The following is a 23,781-nucleotide window of genomic DNA, read 5'->3' as shown; positions in this document are numbered from 1 at the left end:
TGGGGCGCGCCCGCGCTCATCCAGGCCACTACGGGGTAGGGCGCGTGGCGCACGCTGTGTGCTCATCCGGGGCTACTCACCGGGTGACCACGGGCTGCAGCGTGTGGTTGGGGCCAAAGCAGCTGAGGTCCCCGCGCCCGCGCAGCCCTGTGCGGCCCATGGGGTTCCTGCGCGGACAGGGGTCTGCTCAGCCTGCCGCCTGCAGCCGGAGAGCCAGGCCGGGGCCGCAGGCGGGGCCTCTGATGGGGCGCGTGCCGGTTCCGCCCACACCTGCCCCGGCCCAGGATGGACGGGAGCAGGGAGGAGGCCACCCTACGGAGCCCCGGAGCTGACCCCCGACGCCCGCGGGCCCCTTGACCGACTGGCCGACTCCGCATCACCCGCTGGGGCTGTCCACCCCGAATCCTGTCCCTGGGGGACTCCAAGGCTTCAGGTCACCTTGGCGTGAGTTGGAAAGGAAAGGGGTCTTCTTGGGAGCAGAAGCCCAGCCCCACTGCAGACCCCCCCCAGAGAGCGCCTGACCGACCATCGTGCTGCGTCCGAGGGCCTCGGCCGTCCTGTGACCTGGCACCCGACGGTCCCCCCCCGCCCCGCCTGACACTCCGTCCTGCTCTCGTCCTGAACACCACGTCCGCCTAGGCCCCTCCCCTGTCCAGGGCTGGAGACGCTCCTGGTCACGTCTGTTCTTCTGCCCCACCCGTCCCCCACCACCTCCTTCCCTCTGCTCCCTGTTCCAGAAACTTCCCCAGAGGCCCACCACACACCTCCCCCCCCAGGTCCCCTCAATGACCGCCTGCTCCTTGGGGTCTCCACGTCCTGGCCATCTGTGGTCCCTCCACAGATGCTGACTGCCTTTCCTCGGCCTCCGCCCTGTGGTGCTGCTTCCCCAGCAAACCCCATCAGAGGAGGCCCTCTGACCTCCAAACCCCAGGCTGGCACACAGTAGGCGTCCACTAAGTGCCTGCTGGGCCTGACGCCACGGGTCACCTGACATCTTTATGTTGATTCTTCACCTGTACAGTGGGGCTCAGCGCCCGTCTCTACAGAGAGCAGACCTGGAAACACCTCCATCCCCTACACGTAACCCCAGGGGCACTTTAACAGCTCCCCCCCTTCATTCTCATGATCGGTGCAGCTGGCAGCCGGGCGGTCCACGTTTTACCCCATTTCCACACCACAGGAACGGAAGCTGTAAAGGTTACATGGGGGGACGAGGGCGCAGCGCCCAGGCCAGCGGGGCCAGCCCACGGCCCCCACCTCCCCACGAAGGAAACACCTTATGTGGCTGTTTCTTTTCTTCCGTATTTTGTTTGTTTTATCAGAAAAACGCCCACTTTGCCGGAGAGGAGACCTGACCCCGGAAGGAAACCCCCAGAGGCCGCGGAGGAGGGCCCGGCTGCACTCACAGAGGGAGACCATCCTGCACGGCGTAGACCCCGTGGAAGCTGCGCCGGTCCAGGCGTCCATCCACCGCGTTGTAGCTGATCCTGGACAGAGGCTCCAGGGCGCTGGGAGCGAGAGGAGAGGTCGCGTCCCCGACAAAGACGGCGGGATGCAGAGCGGCCGCGGTGAGCCCTCAGGGGGTCCACCACGAGGGCCCCTCCCCGGCCGCCGCCCTCCCAGCATGCATGGCCCCAGCCCCCAGGGAGGACGGGCCACCGGTCCAGGCAGGAAGCAGGGCACTCACTCCCCCACAGGGTCCACCAGGTCTTTGTTCTTCCTGTCGGCCGTGTAGAAGGGCGGGTTGTAGATGAGGAACTCCGTCTGCACGACACGGGGCTCCCCTCAGTCGGTCACCACCCCAGGTCAGCTGGCGCCCAGGACGGCTGACCTCAGAGCCCAAGACCCTGGGACGGCCCAAAGGGCCCGGGAGCCCGAGCTCAGCAGATCTGAGGACGCACACACCCAGACCAGCCCCCAGGATGGGGGATGGGGGGCTAGGCTGGGCTCTAGAGGGGAGAAGGGGTCCTACTAGTGGAGACTGGGGAAGAGTAACAGCCTGGAATGTTCCAAGGAAAACCAGAGAGAAGACCAGGGGGGGGCACCCCCATGCCTCAACCATCTCTCCCTCTCTCTCTCCACCTCCGGCCTCCCCGGCACTCAGAAACAGGGCGGGGACTGTTCACTGGGGACAGGGGGTCGGACAAGCAGGGCAGTCGGTTGTGTGTGGATGGAGGCCCACCAGCGTCCTGGCTCAAACCCCAGCTCCACCCCCTCTGGCCACGTGGACCGCGTGCCTCCGTTTTCGCATCTGTTGTCATGTCCCTGTGAGGCCGCAGAGGGCTCACCCACCCCGGGGGGCTGGACTGCTCCCTGCCAGGACACCGGGCCCCTGCAGCCTGGTGGACGCAGCAGGACAGGCACTCACCTCCCAGGGCACCTTCTCGTTGGGCACCGGGAAACGCTGGACGGGGCAGTTGGGGTAGAGGAGGTGCCGGGCATCCACGTGGTAGGCGTCGCCCGGATCCTCCACCTTCAGCCCTCCGTCCAGCTCAGGGTCCCGCCCCACCGAGGCCTTCTGGGGTGCTGGGAATGGGAACAGCCCCACGGAGCTGTGGGCAAAGCTGGGCCCGGACTCGGGTGCCAGGCGCGCAGGACAGGGCCATCCTCTATGGTCCTTTCCCACAAACTTCTGGGCTGCCTCTACTTCCCCAAGCCCGGATTGAATGCCAGCCCCGAAGAGGGTACCCTCCCCAGGGCCCCCAGCACATGGCCCAGGAGGACAGAGACCTGGGGTCAGGCAACCACCACCTTGGACAGCCCCCAGGAGAGCTCTCAGTAATCAGCTGGACGCACAGGCCCTTACAGAAGCTTGTCCCGCTGAGGAGGGCACACTGCTCCTCCGGGGCCAGCAACACCCCAGGAGGGTTACTCATGCCCATTTCCTGGCCGACTGCAAATTTAGGAACAAAGACTTGCTTTCTGTCACCCAGTCGATGTGCCTGGGTCTCGGGTATCTGCTGGAGCTGCCCCCACTTTGTAGCTTGATGCACAGGAGGGGGATGGGGCTGGGGGCCAGGCGGCCTCCAGAAGTCCCCAGCTGGTCAAGCGGGGGACTTGGCCACACTCTGCACGTGCATCTGTGGGGTGGGCCGTGCTCCCCGAGGCACTGGGCCTGCTGCATCTCCTCCCCACGGACCCCCGGACGCAAAAGAGCACAGGTGGTAGAGACCAGCTGCTGGTACGGCCACCCACTCACCCAGGGTGGGGACGCCCTCCTCCGAGCCAAAGCCGTTGTCCCTCAGGGCCTTCACGATCCAGTGCAGTGCTCTGGACGTCTGGGCCACCTGGAAGGCACGTCCCAAACAAGACTTGGTCAACACCTGCCCCCACACGGAATGCCCAGCTCCCACCCACCCTGTTACCCTGCGTCACAAGGCACAGGCCCTGGGGCCAGAGCACTCAGAGTGAGGAAGGGAACCCAGGGCAGGCCCACGGGGTTGGGGGGCACAGGGTCAGGGCACAGCAGGAGGGGCACGGAGGGGCGGGGACCTGGCCTCTGCCTGGTCCACCCTTCCTCATCCTGGAGTCCCAAGGCCTCCCTGACCGAAGCTCCTGCATCCACCTCCTTCACTGTGCCTATTGAACTACATTGTGACAATGAACCTTTATGTCTGTGCCTCCCCCTGACTGGGAATCCTCAAGGATGAGATAATGCCTGTCACCCTGACATTCTCAAGGCCGGCTCTGGACAGGCACGGAGGAGGCACACAGGAAACGTGGGATGGATGGATGGATGGATGGATGGATAGATGATGAATGGACAGACAGATGGATAGAGGGATGGATGGATGGACAGATAAATGGATAGATGGATGCATGAATGACTGGAAGGATGGATGGATGGATGAATGGAGGGATGGATGAATAGATGGATGGACGGACGGACGGATGGATGGATGGATGGATGGATGGATGGGCAGATGGAGGAATGGAAGAATGGATGGATGGACGGATGGATGGATAGATGGATGGATGGATGGGCAGATGGATGGATGGAAGAATGGATCGATGGATGGATAGATGGATGGATGAACTAATACACATTACTGTCCCTCAGCATCACTCAGGCACCTGAGCCCAGCTGGCCTATGAGACAATGACTCTTGGACGTGAGGCCACTCAGGGCTGCCCAGCTGATGGGGTGCTGTCAGTGGACACTGAGGGGGGAGGGGCGGGTGGAGGCGGCTCTCCTGTCGCCTACTGGCCACCGCTCTCTCATCTGGAGCTGCTTTGAGACATCCACATGCTGCTTTCCGATGTTGCCCCTCAGTCCAGTTGTCCACACGGACATCCATACGCATCCTTGCTGGCCCCATGGCCTCCCTCCCTCCCAGCATAGCTGGCAGCCTGAGAAAGCAGCCAAGGGCTGTTAGTTATTTCCACGGCCCCCTCCCAGGTTCCAGGTGCAGAGTCTGGAGACAGCGGCTGTCTCAGAGGACAGCTCCAAGGAGGCCAGGGGAAGGTCAAGAGTTTGTTCCCTCAGACCAGCCCCCGATGTGGCCGTCACACCGTGCGCTGTGGCAGAGCGCAGGCAGGGGAGCGTTTGGTGGAGTTCTCTGGAGGACGGAGAAGGTGTCCCTGCCAGTTGGGAGCAATGGCCCCGATGTCACCGCCCCCTTCTCCTGGTTGGCTTCCCAGTATGCTCACTCTCAAAGCCACCACACCACAGAGCGACCTTCCAGGTCCATCGGAGCTGTGCCCAGAAACAGAGGTCCCAGCCCAGAACCCACCTGCTCCTCTAGGGAGGCCAGTCTCTGCTCCATGGAGCCCGACTGCTTCAGATGTGCCATTTCCAGCAGGTCCACCATGGTGTCCACCCTGCAAGAGGACACAGCTGAGCCCCGCAGGCCAGCCGGGGGCAGGATGTGAAGGAAGCCTGGTGCCTCTTTGCAGGTGGGTGGCCTATCAGATCCAGCAGCCCAGGCTCTGTTGGCCTTAATTTCACACATCTTCCTCTTAATTTGAAAGTATTTATACCATACGTTTCCGTATAGAATGAGCACCGCCTAGTGGCCCAAGGGGAAGATCTCTTAGCCAACGGACGCCCCCGGCTCACAGGGTTGCCCAACAGCCCCGGGGTTTGGGGGGGGCATGGCTGGGCGAGAGGTGCAGGTGTGCAGACGCGCACACGCCCGGCTCCTCGCCTCGATTTGCCACGAGTTCCACAGCCGAGTCACAGTGGGGGAAGCTACCGCTGGGGACTTTGGAAGGAGGAGGACGCAGCCCCGTTGTCTGGGGAATGTTGGTTTGGTTTCTGTCTTCTTTTGCTACAACATAGGAATTGCACCCAACGCGGCCTCTGTTTTTATACGAAAAATACTTCCAAACGCTCTCGTCCTTTGCGTTTGGGGTTTCTGAGCTGCCTTCCCCCCGGTGTCGCATGTGCTGTGTGGCAAGAGCACACGTTTCAGGAACCCCGAGGGGACCGCCCTGGTCCCGTACTTGTCGCTGACGTCCTGGATCTTCTGCTCCGGCCTCTGCTTCTGCTGGATCTGCTGGTCCTGAAGGTAGTTCTCCTTCAGGTAGATCTCCCAGGACAGGAGGGCCGCCTCCTCGTTCTTCTCTAGCTTGTTCTCTGTCGGGGGAGGGGAGCCTCTGACCCACTCGGGGCCCCGCAGGGAGGGGCCGAGACCCTGACACCCTCCCCCAGCGGGCTGGTGGGAAGTCGGTGGCCTGAGCGGTCTGCACGCCCACCGAGCTTCCGGAACTCTCCAAGGAGCTGCTGCCCCCACCCCACCCCGTCTGCGCCCCAGACGCAGCTCTGGGATGAGGGAGACGGCAGCTTACTGAGCTGCTTGTGCCGCTTGGTGGGGACCTTCAGGATGACCCTCTTGATGAAGAGATGCAGGTGGTTGAGGAGGATGAAGGGGGGCGGCGCAGGGGGCCTGCCCTGGTACTCCTCGATCAGGTCGTGGCGCTGGAACTTCCAGATCTGGTCCGTGCGCTCCTGGACCTGCTGGAACGTGTAGCTGCAGGGGGCAGAGAGCACTGGTTACAGGGGAACACAGGCCACCCAAACACGGTTACAAACACACGCGTGTCACTGCCCGGCGTGTCTGCCGTGACGGCCCATAAAGAGCACACACACCACCCGGGGGCCACTCCAGATGCAGGAAAAGGCAGCTGAACTGCCGGCCTCAGAATTCTGAGCTTCCTGGGAGCCAAGGGGAGAAGGAAGAAAGAAGACCTAGATTTTAGGTTCTACAGACCTCGTTAGAGGGTAAAACAGAGCTGCGTGTGTTGGGAGATGCACAGTGTCCTGCACTGGACTCTAACAGGGGCTCGTCCCTTGAATCTGACACACAGAAGGGACGGTGTCTTCAACAGGCCGACACGTTTATTCTCTGCAACGTGTGTGTCTCGTGGATGGACTTCAACTGACCCGAATCCTTGCCAGAGAGAGGCCCTCGGAGGGAGGGAGGGAGGCCAGGCAGGGCCAAGATGCAGCCCCTGCCCGCCGGCCTTCTGGCCTCTCTGTCTCTATCACAGCCCAGCACAGGTCAGGGTCTCTCACTGTTCAGAACACGTGGTAAATCAGAAAGCGGCGACCTCATCACGCTAGCTGATGAAAGGGAAGAGAAACGGTGCCCAAACCAGGAATTAAGGGATTTTCACCAGGGTCACCGTGGGTCCCAGGGGCCCTTCTGCGGAGGCCGGGAGGGGCGCTGAGGGGCTGGCAATGCCCTGAGCCATGGAGAGCAAACACAGGTCATCCTGCATCGTCGGATGTTCAATAAGTGTGACACGCACCTCCACATCTAGAGCCGGCCTCAGCCAGGTCGCTGCCCCGCACCCGCTCCCTCCAGGGTGGGAGGGGCGAGACTTCCGTGTGCCCCAGCCCGCAGCCTCCGGGCACACGGCCCGTGCACTGGTCCCGCAGCAGCAGTGCCTGGGACGGGCTCAGCGGTGACCAGAGAGCGTGGCCGCGCACGGTCAACCTGGGCTGAGCCAGGTCCCGGGCTCCGCCCCGTCCGCACCCCACGGGGATGGCGGGAGGGCCAGGGGTGTGCGCCCGGCCAGGCCGCAGGGCGCTTACTTGAACATGGCGATGAGGAGGTTGAGCAGCAGGATGTTGGTGAAGAGCAGGTAGAGGCAGAGCAGGATGACCGTCAGCCACTCGGGGAAGGCGGGCTCCCGCCGCGTCGCGTCGATCTCGGGGCACTTGGGCTTGTAGGGGTCGGTGCCATTGGGGCTGCAATGGTCCAGGTTGAAGTTCACGCCTGCATCGGGAGTGAGGGGGCAGGTGAGCCAAGAAAGCCAAGTGGAAGCACAAGGGTCCTCGGGCGATGAGCCCGCAGACCTGGGCACCCACACATCTGGGTGACCACGGCTGTCAGCTCAGGCGCGAGGGCAGCCCGAAGAGGGGCACCCATCTACCCCCAAGCATCCTCGCGGGCAGGAAGTGCGGCTGCCAAGGGAAGCCAGACCTGTACTCCAGGCGGGCACGTGCCCCTGCCCAGATCCAGCCATCCATCCCACCAGGGTGCTTTCTGGGCCCCAGGCGGGGGCAGCACCAGGAGGGGCTGTGTCATCATAAGGCACAGGTCCCAACCCTGGGGAGAAAAACGCGGTGGGAAAGGATTCAAGGAGAAAATTAACAACTATCAAAAAGAGAAGGGAGACACGAGAAAGGAAAAAAGCTACAGAGGCAGCATTCCTATATGTGGAACGAGTGATTACAAAACAAAATATAGCCACACAATTGCAGAAAAGTAAAGGATAATATTTATCATTTATCCTTTATTATAATATTTGTAATATAATATTACAAAACATAAATATATATTCCATTTGTGCATTTAAAAATCTCTGAGAAAATATACTAAGTTAATAGTGGTTAACTTTGGGAAGTAGGATTATGAACATTCCTCTTTATACTTAACTTGAATTTAAAATTTTTTTAGCAATGAGTATGCACTGTTCTGTAATCAAATATATTTTTGAAAGTGCTACTAATTTTCTAAGATAGAAACTCATTATAATAGCTAGAAATACCTATATTTAAAAAAAAAAAGAGATCAAATCAATAAAATAACCTTCCATTTTAGTAAAGTAAACCCAGAGCAAGCAGAAGGAAGGGAATAATAAACAGCAGAATGCAAATAAATGAAATAGAGAATTCAAAAACAATAAAGAAAATCAACAAAACCAAAATCTGGTTCTTGGAAAAGATTAACAGAATTACAACCTTTTAGCTAGACTGATCCAGAAAAAAAAAGAAAGACTCAAATGACTAAATCATAGCTGAAAGAGAGGACATTGCAACCAACCTTACAAAAACAGAAAAAACTATAAGGAAATACTACAAAAAAATTGTATGCTAGCAAATTAGATAACTTATAAAAAATGGAAGAATTCCTAGAAAGACAAAAACTACCAAAAGTGACTGAAAAAGAAGTAGAAACACAAATAGACCTATAACAAGTAAAGATATTGAATTTGTAATTTTAAGACTTCACACAAAGAAAAGTCCAGGCCTAGATGGCTTCTCTGGTGAATTCTACCAAATATTTAAAGAATAATTAAGACCAATCCTTCATAAGCTTTTCCAAAATATAAAAGAGGAGGGACTACTTTCTAAGTGATTCTATGAGGCCAGTATTACTCTCATACCAAAACCAGATAAAAACATTACAAGAAAAGAAAACTACAGACCAACACCCTTTAAGAAGATAGATGCAAAAATCCTCAACAAAATGCTAGCAAACTGAATCCTGCAACATATAAAAAGATTTATACACCATAACTAAGTGAAATGTATCCCAGGAATGCAAAGTTCTTTTAACATCTGAAGATCAATTAATATAATACACCATATTAACAATATAAAGAAAATAAACCATACGAACATTCCAATTGATGCAGGAAAAGCATCTGACAAACCTAACACCCTTTCATAATACAAACACTCAAGAAACTAGGAATAGAGGGGAACTTCGTCAACCTGATGAAGGATATTTACAAAAAACCCATAGCTCACAGAGTACTTAGTAGTGAAAGACTGAAAGCTTTCCCCTAAGATCAGGGACAAGATAAAGACATTTGTTCTTGATACGTTTCAACACTGTACCAGAGGATCTAACCAGGATAATTAGGCAGGAAAAAGAAATAAAAGACATCCAGATTGGAAAGGAGCAAGTAAAAGTATCTCTATTTGCAGATGACATGATCATAGCAAATCTCCAAAAAATGCACTTAAAAACTATTAGAACTAATAAAGAAGTTCAGCAAGGCTTCAGGATACAAGTTCAATATACAAAATATAGTGCATTTCTATACACAAGCAGTAAACAATCCAATTAATAAAACAATTCTACTTACAACAGCATGAAAAAGAATAAAACACTTAGGAATAAATTTAACAAAGGAAGTGCAACTTATACACTGAAAAATAAAAAATATTATGGAAAGAAATGAAAGATCTAAATAAGTGGAAGACATCACATGTTTACAGTCAAAATCCTAGATGCTCTTTTTGGAAAAATTGATAAGATGACCCAAAAATTCATGTGGACCCAAGGACCCAGAGGCCAAAACAATCTTGAGAAAAAGAACAAAGTTGAAAGACTCACGCTTCCTGATTTTAAAACTTACTACAAAGCTATACTAGCCAGGACTGTGGTATCGGCACAAGGATAGACACATAGATCAATGGAATAGAACTGAGAGCCTAGAGATAAACGCTTTCATTCATGGTCAATTGATTTTTGACAAGGGTGCCAAGACAATTCAATGGGGAAAGAATAGTCTTTTCAACAAAGGGTGCTGGAACAACTGAATGCTTTCTGTAAAAGAATGACTCTTATATTGTATACACAATTAATCTAAATAGATCAAAAGCCAAAAGTAGGTGCTAAAGCTATAAAACTTGTAGAATAACACCATAGGCATAAGTCTTCCTGACCTTGGCTTGGGCAGTGTGTTCTTAGATATGACACCAAAAGCACAAATGATCAAAGAGATTGACAAAGTGAGCTTCAACAAAACTGAAAACTTTTGTGCTTCAAAGGACAACATAAAGAAAGTGAAAAGACAACCCACAGAATGGCGAATACACTTGCACATCATAAATATGATAAGGGACTGGTAACCATATGTAAGGAACTCTTACAACTCGATGAAAAGACCGATACCCACTTGAAAAATGGGCAAAGGATAGAAACAGATATTTTTCCAAAGAAGATGGCTCAGTAATCACATGAGGAGATGCTCGACATCATTGGCCATCAGGGAAGTGCAAATCAAACCGCAGTGAGATACACTTCCCGCCCAGTAGGGTGGCTAGAATCAAAAAAGACAGATAATAACAAGTGTCGGTGAGAATGTGGAGAGATTGGAACCTCATACATTGCTGGTGCAGCTGCTGTGGGAAACAGTTGGGCAGCTTCTCAAAAAGTTAAACATAGAATTACCATGTGACCCAGCCGTTCCACTCCCAGGTATACATCCAAAAGAAATGACAACGTGTCCACACAAAAATTTATAGAAAACATAGTCACATTAGGCATAAGAGCCAAAACGTAGAAACAACTCAAATGTTCACCAGCTTATGGATGGATAAACAGAACATGGCAAATCCATCCAATGGAGTATTATTTGGCAACAGAAAGGAATTAAATGCTGATACAGGCTACTATACGGATGACTCTTGAAAACACTATGCTAAGTAGAAGAAGCAAGACACAAAAGACTCTGTATTACATGATCCACTTTATATGAAATGTCCAGAAAAGGCAAATTCTATAGAGACAGAAAGTCGATTAGAGGTCACCTATGGCTGAGGGGAAGGGGGAAGGGGAGTGACTACTAATGGGCATGGGGTGTCTCTTTGGGGTGATGCAAATGTTCCAAAATTAGATTCTGTAAATATACTAAAAGCCACTGCAGCGGACACTTTATACAGGTGAGCTTTATGGTAATGTGAATTAAATCTCAATGAAGCTGTTCAAGAGAACAAACTCAGTACACAGAGAGTGTTCTCTGTGTCCAGAGAAGGATGACTTATTTCTGACTGCAGTGGGAGGAACAGAAGGAATAGGGCAGCATTTAATGCCGGGGGGTGGGGGTCAGCTGATGCCCCAGGGCCCCATCTCCCCGAAGCTGCGAGGTACAGCTCAGGCTCCGCCAGCTGACGCCCTCCCTTCTCAGCTGGACCCAGCGTGCACCTGTCCCTTTCGGCCACAGGCACTGCAGGAGCCACGGCCCCCGGGCCCTCCCTCCCCCACTTCTGTGAGCCTGCAGGACCCCCGCTGGGCTGGCACCTCCTTTCCCATGGCTGTCAGGGCCCATCGTACCGTCGATGTAGGCCGGGATCTGCCCGAAGATGGTGAGATACGAGTGGTAGACGACCCCCCGGAAGATCCACTCCACCCGCCTCTCATTGTGGATGAGGATGGCCTGCTTGGCCACCCCGAAGGACACGACCCACACGGCCAACAGGAAGAGGAAAAAGAAGACGTCCTTCATCTGCGGGGACAGGGGGACACCAGGCTGCAGCCCCACACCCTCACTGCCCACAGGTGGGCTCCTGTGTGCCCTGCAGCGGAGGGGGACTCCATTGACGCCCACGGCATGGACGCCTAGAGCCAGGAGCTCCGGGGGAACAGCCCTGGGGCTGCCCCAACACCCCAAAGGTGCGCTGGGCTCCCCCTGAAGTGCAGGAAGGGTCCAACGTGACCATGACCCAGGAGGGGAGTGATAGGAGCTGTAACCGGGGTCAGGAATGAGCTGTGGAGATCAGGCAAGGCTGCCTGGAGGAGGCAACATACAGGCAAAGACCCGAGACGGGCGTGCCCGGGGGTGGGAGTCCAAGGGGCAAGGCAGGGACTGGGGATCTTACGGGGTGTGCTGAAGCCCTGGGGCGCCTCACTTGCAACTGGCATCAGGGGCCCCTCATCCTGTTACCATCCGCTTCACGATGATGATCTTGGGCCCCAGCGTCTTGCTGATGGTGAAAATGTGCATCAGCCGCAAGCAGAACAGGATGAAGTCCAGGGAGAGGATGACGCGCCCGGGGTACAGCAGCGAGGGGACGAGCCTGGCTGGGCAAAGCAGGGCCTCAGCTGGCCGCCCCGAGGGCCTGGCCCCAGCCTCCTGCTCACCTGCCCCAGTCCAGGGGCAACCCCGGGACCCCAGAGTACTAAGGCTGGGTGTGAGCTCAGGGGCAGAGCCTCCAGGAGGGTCCAGAAGCCCAGCCACGGGCAGAGAAGCCAGGCCGCATGGGCGTCCCGGGAACCAGAAGGCTGGGCCGGGCAGTCTCGCCTGGTGGAGAAAGCGGGTCACGGCAGAGCAGACACGCGCAGCCTTGACGGGCAGTGGAGAGGTCAGAGCCCCAGGCTGGGATGCAGGCGCGCGCACACGGCAGCTACCCACCGTGACAGAGCCCCGAGTCTCCGCCCTGGTTCCCTCACTGTCCCCGGGCGGGGGGAGGGCACCCTCGGGGCAGATGCGTCCAGAGGGGAGCTGAGCCCCGCGGGGGGACCCTGTGGGGCGGCTGCCTCAGACGGGACGGGCGGGGCGGGCGCCACACGGGGAGGCAGCCCACCGGCAGGTCAGCCCCACGATGAAGAGCAGGATGGCGCAGATGTCCAGCTTATTCCAGAAGTCGCTGAAGTACCGCAGCGCCATCTTCATCAGCCCACACTCGTCCGGGTCGTAGAAGAGCTGGCAGGGGACACAGTGGGCCCAGGGCGTTATCCCTCTCACGGCCCCAGCAACCAGCAAACCACGGCTTCCTGGGGAGGGGCCGCGGGCAGGACACGTGGCCTCCGCTGGCCCCAGCCTCAAGCGAAGGTGTCAGGGGCCGGCTCCCCGCCCCCTGCAGCGGCCCCCAGAGGAGGGAGAGACGGTGGAGGGACCGCGGCCCCGCTTGGCCTGCCCCGCGGGAGTCCCCACCCCGGACCCCAGCAGCTGGGTGCGCGGGGCAGGCGGCCCCACGGGAGCAACCGGGTCCCCTCCCCGGCACCGCTGGGCAGACCCCGGGAGAAGGGCCTGCCCTCTGTCCTGGGGCTGCCCGCGGTGAGGCCGGGGCTCAGGGACCGGGGGCTTCTGCTGCAGGAGGCCGTGCGGGACGAGGCGAGGCCGGCAGAGCCAGCGCGGCCCCAGGCCTGGCCGCCCGCCCTGCACCTCCTTCCTGGGGACCCTGATGGTGCCCTAGGATCCCCCGCAGGCGGAGGTGTTGGCGCATGTGAGCTAAGCTGGCTTTATCTTGGGGCTCTTGGCTGCCAAGTTCAGAGAGCAGGGGTGAGTCTGAGCGGGCGTCTCTCAGCGGGCCGGCCCCTCCCCACACCAGCTGAGGGTCACGTCCACCGGCTGCCTCCAGGTACTGGCAGGTGGGGACAGTGTGGGAACGGGGTGGGGGTGGGACAAGCCGTGAGGATCAGCCTTTCCCTCTGCCCTGGGCCCCCGAGGAGGCATCCGAGCCCGGAAGGGGTCTTTGTTCTCCAGGTCGGCTCACAGCGGGACTCAGGATGGGGCCTGGACCGCGCAGGGCCAGCTTGACCTCCAGAGGGGCTGGACACTGAGGTGGGCCACCCTCCAGTACCCGACCGACCCCCAGGAAACACCCTGCCCACCGAGGGAAGGGGGCAACAGGAGCTCTGTGTCCAGAATCCTTGGCCGGACGCTGCCGTGCACCTCGACCCTCAGCCGATGTTAAGCTGTGGCCTCCTGTGCGGTCATTCACCTGTAACCGCCAGCTGCCGGCTCAGGGCGCTGGGGGTGCTTCTGGAGAATTATCAAACCCAAGAGTGGTCTTGGGACCCCACACTTTGCAGTGCCCTTCACAGCGGAGCTGGGGTCTCACACGCCCCCAAGGTCCAGGAGGCCACGGGTGAGGGCATCCCGTTCGGGGTGATCAGAGAGGGTTTCAAGCAAAAAGCAGAGCCTGGGGAGGGGAGGTCAGGTGGAGGAGGAGCAAGGGCCGGTGTGGCTGGGGGGCCGCAGGCCACCCTTTCCGAGGGGCCTTGCGCGGTTCTCAGCGGCCCCGTGAGTCTCGCCGGGGACGGCGCTGGGCCAAGGGCCACCGTGAGAAAGTGACCGAGCCCAGGGAGCGGCCCGGGGGCGGGAGGGTCAGTGGGTGGGGCTGGGGCCGGGCAGGGCCCCACCTGCCGCAGCTCCTCGCACACCAGGGAGAAGAGCCAGAGGTAGATGAGGCACTCGCAGCCCGAGGGCCTGGGCTGGAAGTCCACCATGAGCACGTAGGCGAAGAGGCAGAGGAAGGCGAAGTAGGACAGGATGTTCAGGTGGAAGACGACCACGGGCGCGCTGAAGAAGGCGCGGATGCGGGGCAGGCCCCCCTCGGCCTGCAGCCGCCTGTCCCTGGGGGCAGACGCGGGGTGGGGGGACCGCGGCCGTGAGGTGCCTGACAGCCCACCCAGGTCACACCGCAGAGAAGGGGGGACCAGGACCCGCATGCGGCTGCTGCCCCTGCGTGCATGGCTTCAGCGGGGGCTCAGCCAGACGGCCCCACGGAGGGGTCCCCAAAGGGCCTCGGGTTCCTTTCGGGCTGTAACAAAATACTCAGGCCACGGTGGATGGCGCAGGCAGGGTGGCACTCAGCCCCAGCGGGCACTGGGGGACAGCAGGTCTCGGCCCGGGGGGCCCCTCCCCCAAGCATGAGTCCCCTCCGCCCTGGGATCAGTGGCAGTGGTGAGGACCCCCAGGCCCCCAGCCCCCGGCCCCCGCCCACAGCCAGGCCGGCACCTGAAGGAGACGAGGCCCGTGTAGAGCAGCGGGAAGGCCAGCGTGCACAGGGCCAGCTGCCAGAGCCCGTTGTCCACGCAGAGCTGACCCCACCACACCTTGGTCAGGAAGGCCTGCAGACACAGGGGCCGGTGTCAGGGCGACGGGCGTCCCCCACCCCCGACCCCGTGCTCCCTGAGGCCCCCAGGAGGACTGACTCTGCACGCTGCGGCGGCAGCTCAGCACAGGGCCTGTCACCTCCCGGCCGAGGAAGAGGCTCCCTGTGGGCAGGGCAGGGCAGGGCCAGCTCTCCCAGACAGAAGGGGCGGAGAGCAGGGCTCAAGCCCAGGACTTCTGTCCCCCTGTCTCTCACCAGCTGGCCCCTCTGAGCTCTCTCTGGGGGTGGGGGGCTGTGGACAGGACCCCCTCCCCGCCACGTCCCTGGGATCCAGCACGGCCGGCACACGACAGTGCTGTGGACGTGGTGACAGCAGGAGGCTGTGCTCCAAGGAAGCGCCAGGGTTCCGAGGGACACCCACTGTGTGCCACGCGCGCCCTGTCACCAAGGAAGCGCCAGGGCATCCTGCACTCGGTGCGCCAAGAGGATGCCCTGCCCCTCCACGTATCCCTCGTGAGGCCCCAGGTAGAGGGGGCGGGCGTCCGAGTCCTGTCCCTGGGGCCTCCTGGGGGCCTGCTGGGGGCTCCCACACAGGGACCTCCTGTGCTGTCTGTGTGAGTGGGAGGCCGCGTCTGCCCCTGCAGCAGCGCGGCAGCTGTTTCTGGAAGGTCACCTGGATGCCCCCGTGAGACACGAACTTCATGTCCTTGGCCTCCAGGGCCAGCTGCAGGCAGGTGGTCTTGCCCCAGGCCTCCGACACGCGGACAAGCAGCTTCTGAGCTCTCTCCTCATCTTTCCGGTAGCACTCGGTGAAGACCCCTGGATGGGAGGAAGGTCACGTCACAGCAGCCATGTCCCCAGCAGTGACAGCCGAGGACAGTGTCGGAGCATGGCCTCTACAGATGACACTGCCTGAACAGGGGTGGCGCTGAGACTCGGGGCGAGGACCCCAGGGTGACCAGGAGGAGCCGAGCCCAGGTCCAAGGCCGCGGCCCCAGGAACTCACCGATGGCTCTCTGTTCATACTCGTCCGCGAGCACCAGCATCTCCTCCAAGCTGTCCGTGTCCTCCTCCTCCTTGGACAGCTCCTTCAGGATCTTGCTGCAGGCCAAGGCCGCAGCGATGCAGTCCTGGCTCTGGGCACCAGGGGAAGCCACCGTGAGGACCTGGATGGTCCAGCCCCGGGAACCCCCGACACACCGCCCAGGGTGATGAGAGCAGAGGCCCCGAGACAGCAGAGGCCCCGAGACAGCACAGGCTGTGGAGCAAGTACTTGTGGATCCTTCCATATAAACCACTGGGCTCACCCAGATCACAGGTAAGCCCTGCTGGTGGCCAGTTTCCTGCACGGGCCGGTGGAAGTGGTCTGCTTACCAGGCAGCCCACTTGCCTCCCCAGAACATGGGCTGGACACTGGTGCTAGCACAGCCCTGCCAGCACGAGGCCCACAGCTCCCCGGGGATCTGGCCAACCTCATGCATGGAGCACCCTGAAGGTGAGAGGCGGGGACCAGGCCCTCGCACGTCCCTGTCCAAACCCAGGGTGCCCTGCCTTGGTGGCACTGCCAGTCCCAGGCACCAGAGTGGGGGCCAAGAAGATCTCATGGAGGGTCTCAAAGCTCAGCCCAGAGGCGCTGGGTCTGAGGGCAGTGCCAGCCCAGGCGAGGGGTTGGTGTCAGAGCGTGGAAATCCGAGTTTGGCTTTTCTCTCCCCTGAGCCCCAAGGGGCACACCTGAGGCCACAGTCGGGCCCGGCTCTGTTGCCGACCCCCTCCCCAAGCACCTTGCGCGAGGGCAAACCTCCCAGAACTACGGAGAAGGGGGGGGCCACCAGAGCCTCTGCTGGGACCCTGGGGGGAGCGGGCTCTTGAGAGCAGCCTGGAAATGCCAGCACGTAAAAGCGGGGCCTCTCTGAGAAAAAATTACAGAACTTTACTTTCCCTTTACGAGGAGAGTCAGCTTGAACTAAAGGAAAACCACTCAGGAAGACTTGGGCCTGCAGTGCCCTCTTTCTCAGGGAGCTCCCCAGCAAGTCCCCCGCAACGGGTGATGAAGCCGCACGCAGGCCCAGGGACTAGGAGCCGACAGGCTAGCTGGCAGGTGTTCCCAGACGGCCCACCAACAGCTCAGGGCAGCGGCACCTGGGAAGCGCCCATCTTAGTAACAGATTGTGTCTGAGATCCCCCAACCATCAATGGAAAGAGAGGCCGTCCCTCCAGGGATGGAATTTGCCTGCAGAGTCTACTGACCGGGGTGGGGCAGGGTGGGGGGCACAGCACGTGCGCTGACCACCAGAAAGTGTGGACCACAGAGGGTGGCCTGGCCTGCTTGGTGTGTGTGCCAGGTGGGCCTTGGCCCAGACAGACCACAGGAGGAGATTGTGTGGCACTCCTTTCTAAAAATTCTCTTCTTGCCTAGGGCCTAGGGCCAAGCTCTCTGTTCTCCAACCCTGGACACCCTGAGTTCCTTCTGGTGTTGTGGACACCCACTGCCCTCTCTGCATGGCCCTGTGCTACTCACCCACCCCTTGCGGTTGGTTCTCTGGCCAGAAGCCCCAGCTAGAGCCCTGTCACTGGTCCACCCATAGCCATGCGTGCCAGGAAGCGGGTCTGGGTACCTGAGCCCAGATGATTTCTGCCAGCTCCCGGCGGTTCTGGATGATGGCCCAAATGAGAAGATCACGGACAGGGTCCACGGTGAAGGCAACGTGGCCTGACGAACGCTTGTACAGGGACCGGAGACTGACTCCCTGCACCTGGTGAGCAGCGGACAGTTAGAGCCCTCACCTAGGGCCCCACGAACATCAGAACCCTGGGGCCCATTGAGGGTCCTGAGCTCAGCCCCACCGTCCCTGGAGGATGAGCCCTGCAAACTGCATTTCCAACAACACCCAAATCTTTCTCATGCACACTGGGGTTTTTAAAGCACCACTCTGGAGATGTGAAGACACACCCAAAAAGTGCAATACCCAGTTACCTCCCACACCAATATTTGTAGACCCTTGTTGCCAGCCAGGCACCCCAATGTTTCCTACTCTTATCTGCTGGCATCAAAGCCTTTTTCTATGAAGTAAGATTCTAACACAGAGTCTGTTAATAGATTCATGCTGTGAGCTCCTCAAGGGAACCTACACCATGTCTCCTGCAGAGAAGGTCAGCAAGAAACACCAGACAGACAAAGCCATGTGTGAGTGGGAAGGCCCTGACCCCAGACACACTCAACCTACAGTGATATGAGAACCCAGGCTTCCTGGCCCATCAGTAAATAAACACATCCTCAGACAGTCTGGAAACAATTCCCAGAAGCAAAGAACACATTTCCCACATCACACACAAAATTGCACTTTCTTTAAGTGATTTTAGAAATCACCTGAAGACTCATCTTTATAAAAAAAGAAAAATTAGTTCATCTTCTTAAATTATAGACATGGGTCTGCGTGAGCTTCCACTTGAGCACATTCCAACTGGACATCTTAAACACAGTGGAATCAAGAGAAGCAGAACTGTAAATATATAAAACCAAGCCACAACCACATCATTCTCAGGGGTCAGGAATAGCTCACACAGGACAATGGACAGATTTGCAAACCTGAAGGAAGTGGATAATTTTCTAGCAGGAAAAAAACAAAATCAAATGTGATCTTAGAACAGACAGAAAACCTAAACATCAGGACCATCAGGAAAGAAAATGAGAAAGTTATCAGTTACTACCCAAAAAGGCACCGGGTCCTGACGGACTCCTAGGGGAGTCTGCCAAGCTTGTAAGAAGCAGTGAACTCCAGCCACATAAACTGTTCCAGGGCAGAGAAAGAAGAAAGGCTTCCCAATGTTTTTACAAAGCTAACATAAAATTGATACCAGAACCTGACAAATATAACCCCCCTGAAATAAAACTACAATTAAAGACTTAAACATTCTGATGCAAAATCCTAAAACTATTGGGAATCCAACACCATATTAAATACATGTTACCCTGCAATCGAGTTGAGATTCAAAACAGGAATAAAAAAATAATAACGACCTATAATTCACCAAATTCATAGGTCAAAGAAGAGCAGTTCAACTCCTCAAAAGGCATCTGACAAAGATCGGCACTGAGGCTTTATTTGTAAAAACTTAATAAGTCGGAAGAAGAGGCTCCCTCACATAAATACACACACAAACGCCAGCGTTGTACTTAATGTTGAGAGGCTGCGGGATTCCCATCAGATAAGGATGCAGACTAGAAAAGCCCCTGTCCTATTGTTGCAACACACATGCATCTCACCCAGATACGAGTGGAGCTGCTGACCTGGCTACACAGACACCGATTACACCTGTGAGCAGGGCTCGGGGTACAGGGCACAGGGGAGAGCATTTTCCCCACATAACTTTTTGTACCGTTGGAGGTTTTCAGAAAGGGAGAGTTATGGACTGAACTGTGTCCCCCAGATTTCATATGTTGAAGCCCCATCCCCTAATGTGACTGTATTTGGAGATGGGCTTTCAAGCATGTGATCAAGGTTAAATGAGGTCATGAGAGTGGGGTGCTGATCCAACAGGACCGGTGTTCCTTGGAGAAGAGGAAACTATACCAGACACACTGAGGACAGGCTGTGTGAGGACAGGGTAAGAAGATGGTTGGTCCCCTGCAGGCCAGGAGGAGAGACCTCACCAGAAGCCCACCTGCCGACACATTGACCTTGACTCCAGGCTCCAGAGCGAGGAGAGAAAGACACCTGTTGTGTAAGCCGCCCCATCTGTGTTACGGCAGCCCAAGCTGACTTTCCCAATGAAAATAAAAGCGCGTGTTTCAACGCTCCGAGGACGCAGCAGTGCGCGTGGCACACAGCCAGCACTCACGTTGAGCTTGATGTTGGGCACCGGGAGCAGGAGGCGTGGGCGGTCGCTGGAGCGGGGCCGGGGGTACAGCGGCTGCGTGGAGTCCCCCAGGAGCTCCCGCAGCACCTGGGCCACGTGGTGCATCTGCACGCGGGGGGCCGGGCGCTCGGGCTCCTCGGCCAGCACCTTGTGCAGCTTGTAGTGGAACAGGCAGGTGGGCTCCAGGTTCTCGTACAGGTAGAGCAGGGTGTCCCACGTCACGAACTCCTTCAGCCGCACCCCATTCTCCAGGAAGAGCTTCACGAACTCGGGCTTGTTGGCGATGAGGGCGGCCGTCATCATGGGGTACAGCTCTGAGGGCTGAGAGGGGGACGTGGGGGGCCGTGCATTTGGTCATTGCCCCGCATAACCCTTATCTCAGTGCCCCCGAGACGGGGATGCCAGCGTCTCCTGTTTCGGGAGAAGGAGACGTGCCAGCCGCCCTCACTGAGGGCAGAGCTGGGGTCTGGACGAGGCCACCTCAGGGCCTGCCCTTGTTCCGAGGCCCAGCAAGCCCCTCCCCAGGGCCCCCCCCCCCCGCAGCCTCACCTTCCACTGACGCTCGTCCGTGAAGATCTCGCTCCGGGCGATGTCCACGCGGTTCCACGCCACTGCTAACTTCAGCTGGTGGTCCCAGTTCTCGTGGCCAAAGTGGTCGTGGCTCCGAGAGGCTGCAGGTAAAGGCACACGCATCAGGGGCTTTGATCTGGGCCTCAAAGCCACTTCCCATCTAACAAAGTCAGAGAGGGAGTGGTGTGTCACCAACCCGTCTCCATCATTTTAATTGAATAGATAAGATGCTCAGTCACAAAATCACTGCCACCCCCCACCCTTCCCCTGCATGCACCTTTATAAAATCGCTTTTCCTTTCAGTGGTAGAATCAGAGAATCTCTGGGTTTCTGTCACCACTTCCACTCACCCCAGCCCTCCACTCTGTCCCCAGCTCCTGGTCAAGCCCCCACCCTAAGTTTAAAGTAAACACGGGTCTCTGAAAGGCAGGCATTTCAGATTCATACTCAAAAGTTGGACCACAAAGGCCATCACATTTCCTTCCTTTGCCCTGTTTGCAAAACCACCACCTCACCCAGGTTCTCAGTGCAAGTATCTTGCCCAACTAGTTTCTGCTCTTGCTGGGTTAACATTTTAAAACATGGGTTGTTATTTGGGGAAAAAGAAAAAAGAACTTTGACCCTTACCTCACACCACACAGAAAAAGTAACCTGAGGCAGATCATAAACCTAAATATAAAAGCTGTGGCTATAGAGCTTCCACAATGAAACAGACGAAAATATTTGCAACCGTGGGAAAGGAAAAGATTTCTTGGGATGCAAAGAACATGAATCATAAAGAAAAAAATTAGTAAACTAAAATGTGTTAAAATATAAGCTTTCTGCTCTCCAAAGACACCTCGAAGGACATATAAAAGCAGACCATGAGGGGCTTCCCTGGTGGCACAGTGGTTAAGAATCCGCCTGCCAATGCAGGGGACACGGGTTCGAGCCCTGGTCTGGGAAGACCCCACATGCCGCGGTGCAACTAAGCCCGTGTGCCACAACTACTGAGCCTGCGCTCTAGAGTTTGTGAGCCACAACTACCGAGCCCGTGTGCTGCAACTACTGAAGCCAGCGCGCCTAGAGCCCGTGCTCCACAACAAGAGAAGCCACCGCAATGAGAAGCCCGTGCACCGCAAGGAAGAGTAGGCCCCGCTTGCCGCAACTAGAGAAAGCTCGCGTGCAGCAACAAAAACCTAACGCAGCCAAAAATAATAAAATAAATAAATTTATTAAAAAAAAAAAGCAGACCATGAACCAAGAGAAAATACACCCAACACATATATCCATCACAGGATTTGTATGAGAATATATCAAGAACTCATACACCTTAAAAATAAGAAGACAAATAACCAAATAAACACAGACAAAAGATCTGACAGACATTTCACCAAGATGAAATACAAATGGCTAAGAAGCCCAGGGAGACACAAATCCAAACCACACGGAGATCTCCCTTCATAGCCACCAGGAGGGCTACAGCTTCAAAGACTGACAGTACCAAGTGTTGGCGAGGATGCAGAACAGCCCAGACCTGCATCCATGGCGTGTGGATGGATGCACAGAAATAAAGTGAAAGCCGATCCTCTGCTACGACAGCCTCCTGCTCTGCCATCAGGGCTGGCCTGGGGCTGGTGTCCCTCCAGGGTGAGGGGCTGTTCAGCGCAGAGCAAAGGCTTCTGGGCACCAGGGATGTCTCAGCCATGTCAACACCGGCGGGAAGGACAGGGAAGCACTGGCTTCCCTCCCCCACAGAAGTGGGAGAAGAGGGAAGAGTGAAGTGTGGGCCCGGGGAGAACGGGCTGGAGGGCAGAGGTCAGACTAAGGAGCAGAAGTCGGTCGAGAGCCCTATTGGTCATGAAGACCCCCGCGTTTGGACTCTGCCCTGCGCTGGGGGCAGAGGAGTTAAACATGAGACAGACCGTGGGGAGACAGGAGCAGACTTCCAGGGTTCTTTCTTTCTATGCTAGAATTTTATGAGAAACTATGATGACCACTAAGGGGTAAATCAGTGCAGGCTGCACTCAGATTTCAGGGAAGAAGGTAAGTTGAGAAAGGATCCTGTACCCCAACATCGATGGTGGGCACCCAGCTGCCCAGTGGGAGCATGAGGTAGGCCTGGCGAGGTCCACCACCACCTGCCCTCTGACCAGCGCATCTGCCCACGGGTGGCATTTCTGGCTCCTCTAGGCTAGGACTCAGGGTCCTGAACCCTCACCTGGCGCCTCCCCCTTGTCCCCACTTTGCCTGACCCTCACCCTTCAACAAGGCCTGCAGGATGGCCACGTCCACGTCCTGCTGGCCATCCTTGCCTTCCCGGAAGACAGTGAGCAGCTGCCGCCTCCGGACGATGTCTTGGATCTGCAAAGGACAGTCCCCACGTGAGGCGCCTCTTGCCTCCTCAAAGGGCACCCACGGAACCAAGGCCCAGGACGCGGAGCCAGAGCCCCAGGCAGGAGTCCTAACTGCTTGTGTAGTCAGGGCCACCCCCTCGCCGCCCCCCCAACCCCGGACGGTGAAGATGAAAGATGCATGAGGACCAAACACACGGTGCTTGCGGGTGGCCTGTGGGGTGGAAAACACAGCCCAAGTGTAAAGAATCTTCACCTCACTGATCGGTCACTGATCAACACTCAGTACCACTTAACTGAAGACTTCTCCCCGGGTCCTCCTGCCTGGGGGAGGACCTACCCACCTACCTGTCTGTCCATCCATCCATCCACTCATTCATCCAATCATCTACCTACCTACCTAGCTATCCATCAGTCTGTGTGTGTATGCGTGTATGTATGTAGGCATGTGTGTGTGTGTATCTATGTACCTATCTGTTCACCCTACCCACTTGTCTACCTACTTACCTACCCTACCTACCTACCTACCCTTCTATATATCTACCTACCCACTCTATGTATCTATTTAGCTAGTCACCCCACCTACCTATTTATCTATCTACCTACTTATCTATACACCTAGCTACCTACCTTCCAATCTATCTATCTATCTATTATCTGTCTATCTATTATCTATTATCTATTATCTATCTATTATCTATTATCTATCTCTCTATTATCTATCTATTATCTATCTATCTATCTATCATCTATTGCCTATCACCTGTCTATCTAGTTATCACCTATCGCATCTATCATCTCTCAGCTGCCACCAGCAGCTGCCCCGCCTTGAACCCTTCACCCTGAGACCGGGGGGGGCCATCCACTAGTTCCCCACACCCCCAAAGCTTCAGGCTCCTCCCCCAGCTCCCGGCCGCCCCGCCTGCCTTCCCACCTCCTCTTGCAGCCTGGCCGTGCAGCTCCCGCCTCTGTACAGACCGCTCCCACCTAGAGGACACCCGACCTCCGCCTCTAAGACCCCAACCTCCCTAACCCCTCGGGGTCCAGCTTTCATGTCAACTCCAAAATACCCCGGGTCTCTCTCCCCAACCGCAATCCCATCTTCCAGCTGAAATCGCTCCAGGATTTAACCCGGCCTTTGATTCACAGGATGAAGTAGCTACTGTGTGTTTGTGCCGACCAACCACTTAGCACTCTCCCAGGTGACCTTGCTCCATC

The 23,781-nt window shown here is 56.8% G+C and overlaps 1 protein-coding gene across 4 annotated transcripts in view; it reads right to left on the bottom strand.

The window, feature by feature from the left end:
* TRPM2 (transient receptor potential cation channel subfamily M member 2) overlaps nucleotides 1-23,781 on the bottom strand; it is a 52,679-nt gene that overhangs the window by 4,976 nt on the left and 23,922 nt on the right. For all 4 annotated transcript variants that reach the window (XM_036851801.1, XM_036851800.1, XM_036851804.1 and 1 more), the window contains exons 10-29: nucleotides 22,471-22,573; nucleotides 20,210-20,331; nucleotides 19,643-19,981; nucleotides 17,419-17,556; nucleotides 15,810-15,939; nucleotides 15,477-15,622; nucleotides 14,707-14,819; nucleotides 14,109-14,322; nucleotides 12,548-12,666; nucleotides 11,908-12,040; nucleotides 11,298-11,469; nucleotides 7,040-7,223; nucleotides 5,791-5,972; nucleotides 5,446-5,578; nucleotides 4,734-4,821; nucleotides 3,200-3,287; nucleotides 2,369-2,526; nucleotides 1,688-1,764; nucleotides 1,407-1,508; nucleotides 81-167 (exon numbers count right to left, since the gene is read on the bottom strand). In XM_036851801.1, the coding sequence (XP_036707696.1) occupies nucleotides 81-167; nucleotides 1,407-1,508; nucleotides 1,688-1,764; nucleotides 2,369-2,526; nucleotides 3,200-3,287; nucleotides 4,734-4,821; nucleotides 5,446-5,578; nucleotides 5,791-5,972; nucleotides 7,040-7,223; nucleotides 11,298-11,469; nucleotides 11,908-12,040; nucleotides 12,548-12,666; nucleotides 14,109-14,322; nucleotides 14,707-14,819; nucleotides 15,477-15,622; nucleotides 15,810-15,939; nucleotides 17,419-17,556; nucleotides 19,643-19,981; nucleotides 20,210-20,331; nucleotides 22,471-22,573 (2,828 nt within the window). The remainder of the gene's footprint in view (nucleotides 1-80; nucleotides 168-1,406; nucleotides 1,509-1,687; nucleotides 1,765-2,368; nucleotides 2,527-3,199; nucleotides 3,288-4,733; nucleotides 4,822-5,445; nucleotides 5,579-5,790; nucleotides 5,973-7,039; nucleotides 7,224-11,297; nucleotides 11,470-11,907; nucleotides 12,041-12,547; nucleotides 12,667-14,108; nucleotides 14,323-14,706; nucleotides 14,820-15,476; nucleotides 15,623-15,809; nucleotides 15,940-17,418; nucleotides 17,557-19,642; nucleotides 19,982-20,209; nucleotides 20,332-22,470; nucleotides 22,574-23,781) is intronic.

This window comes from Balaenoptera musculus, chromosome 4, assembly GCF_009873245.2.
Source record: "Balaenoptera musculus isolate JJ_BM4_2016_0621 chromosome 4, mBalMus1.pri.v3, whole genome shotgun sequence".
NCBI classification, from domain to species: domain Eukaryota; kingdom Metazoa; phylum Chordata; class Mammalia; order Artiodactyla; family Balaenopteridae; genus Balaenoptera; species Balaenoptera musculus.
The sequence above is the reverse complement of the archived record's forward strand: the minus strand, read 5'-3'. Positions and strand labels throughout refer to the sequence as shown.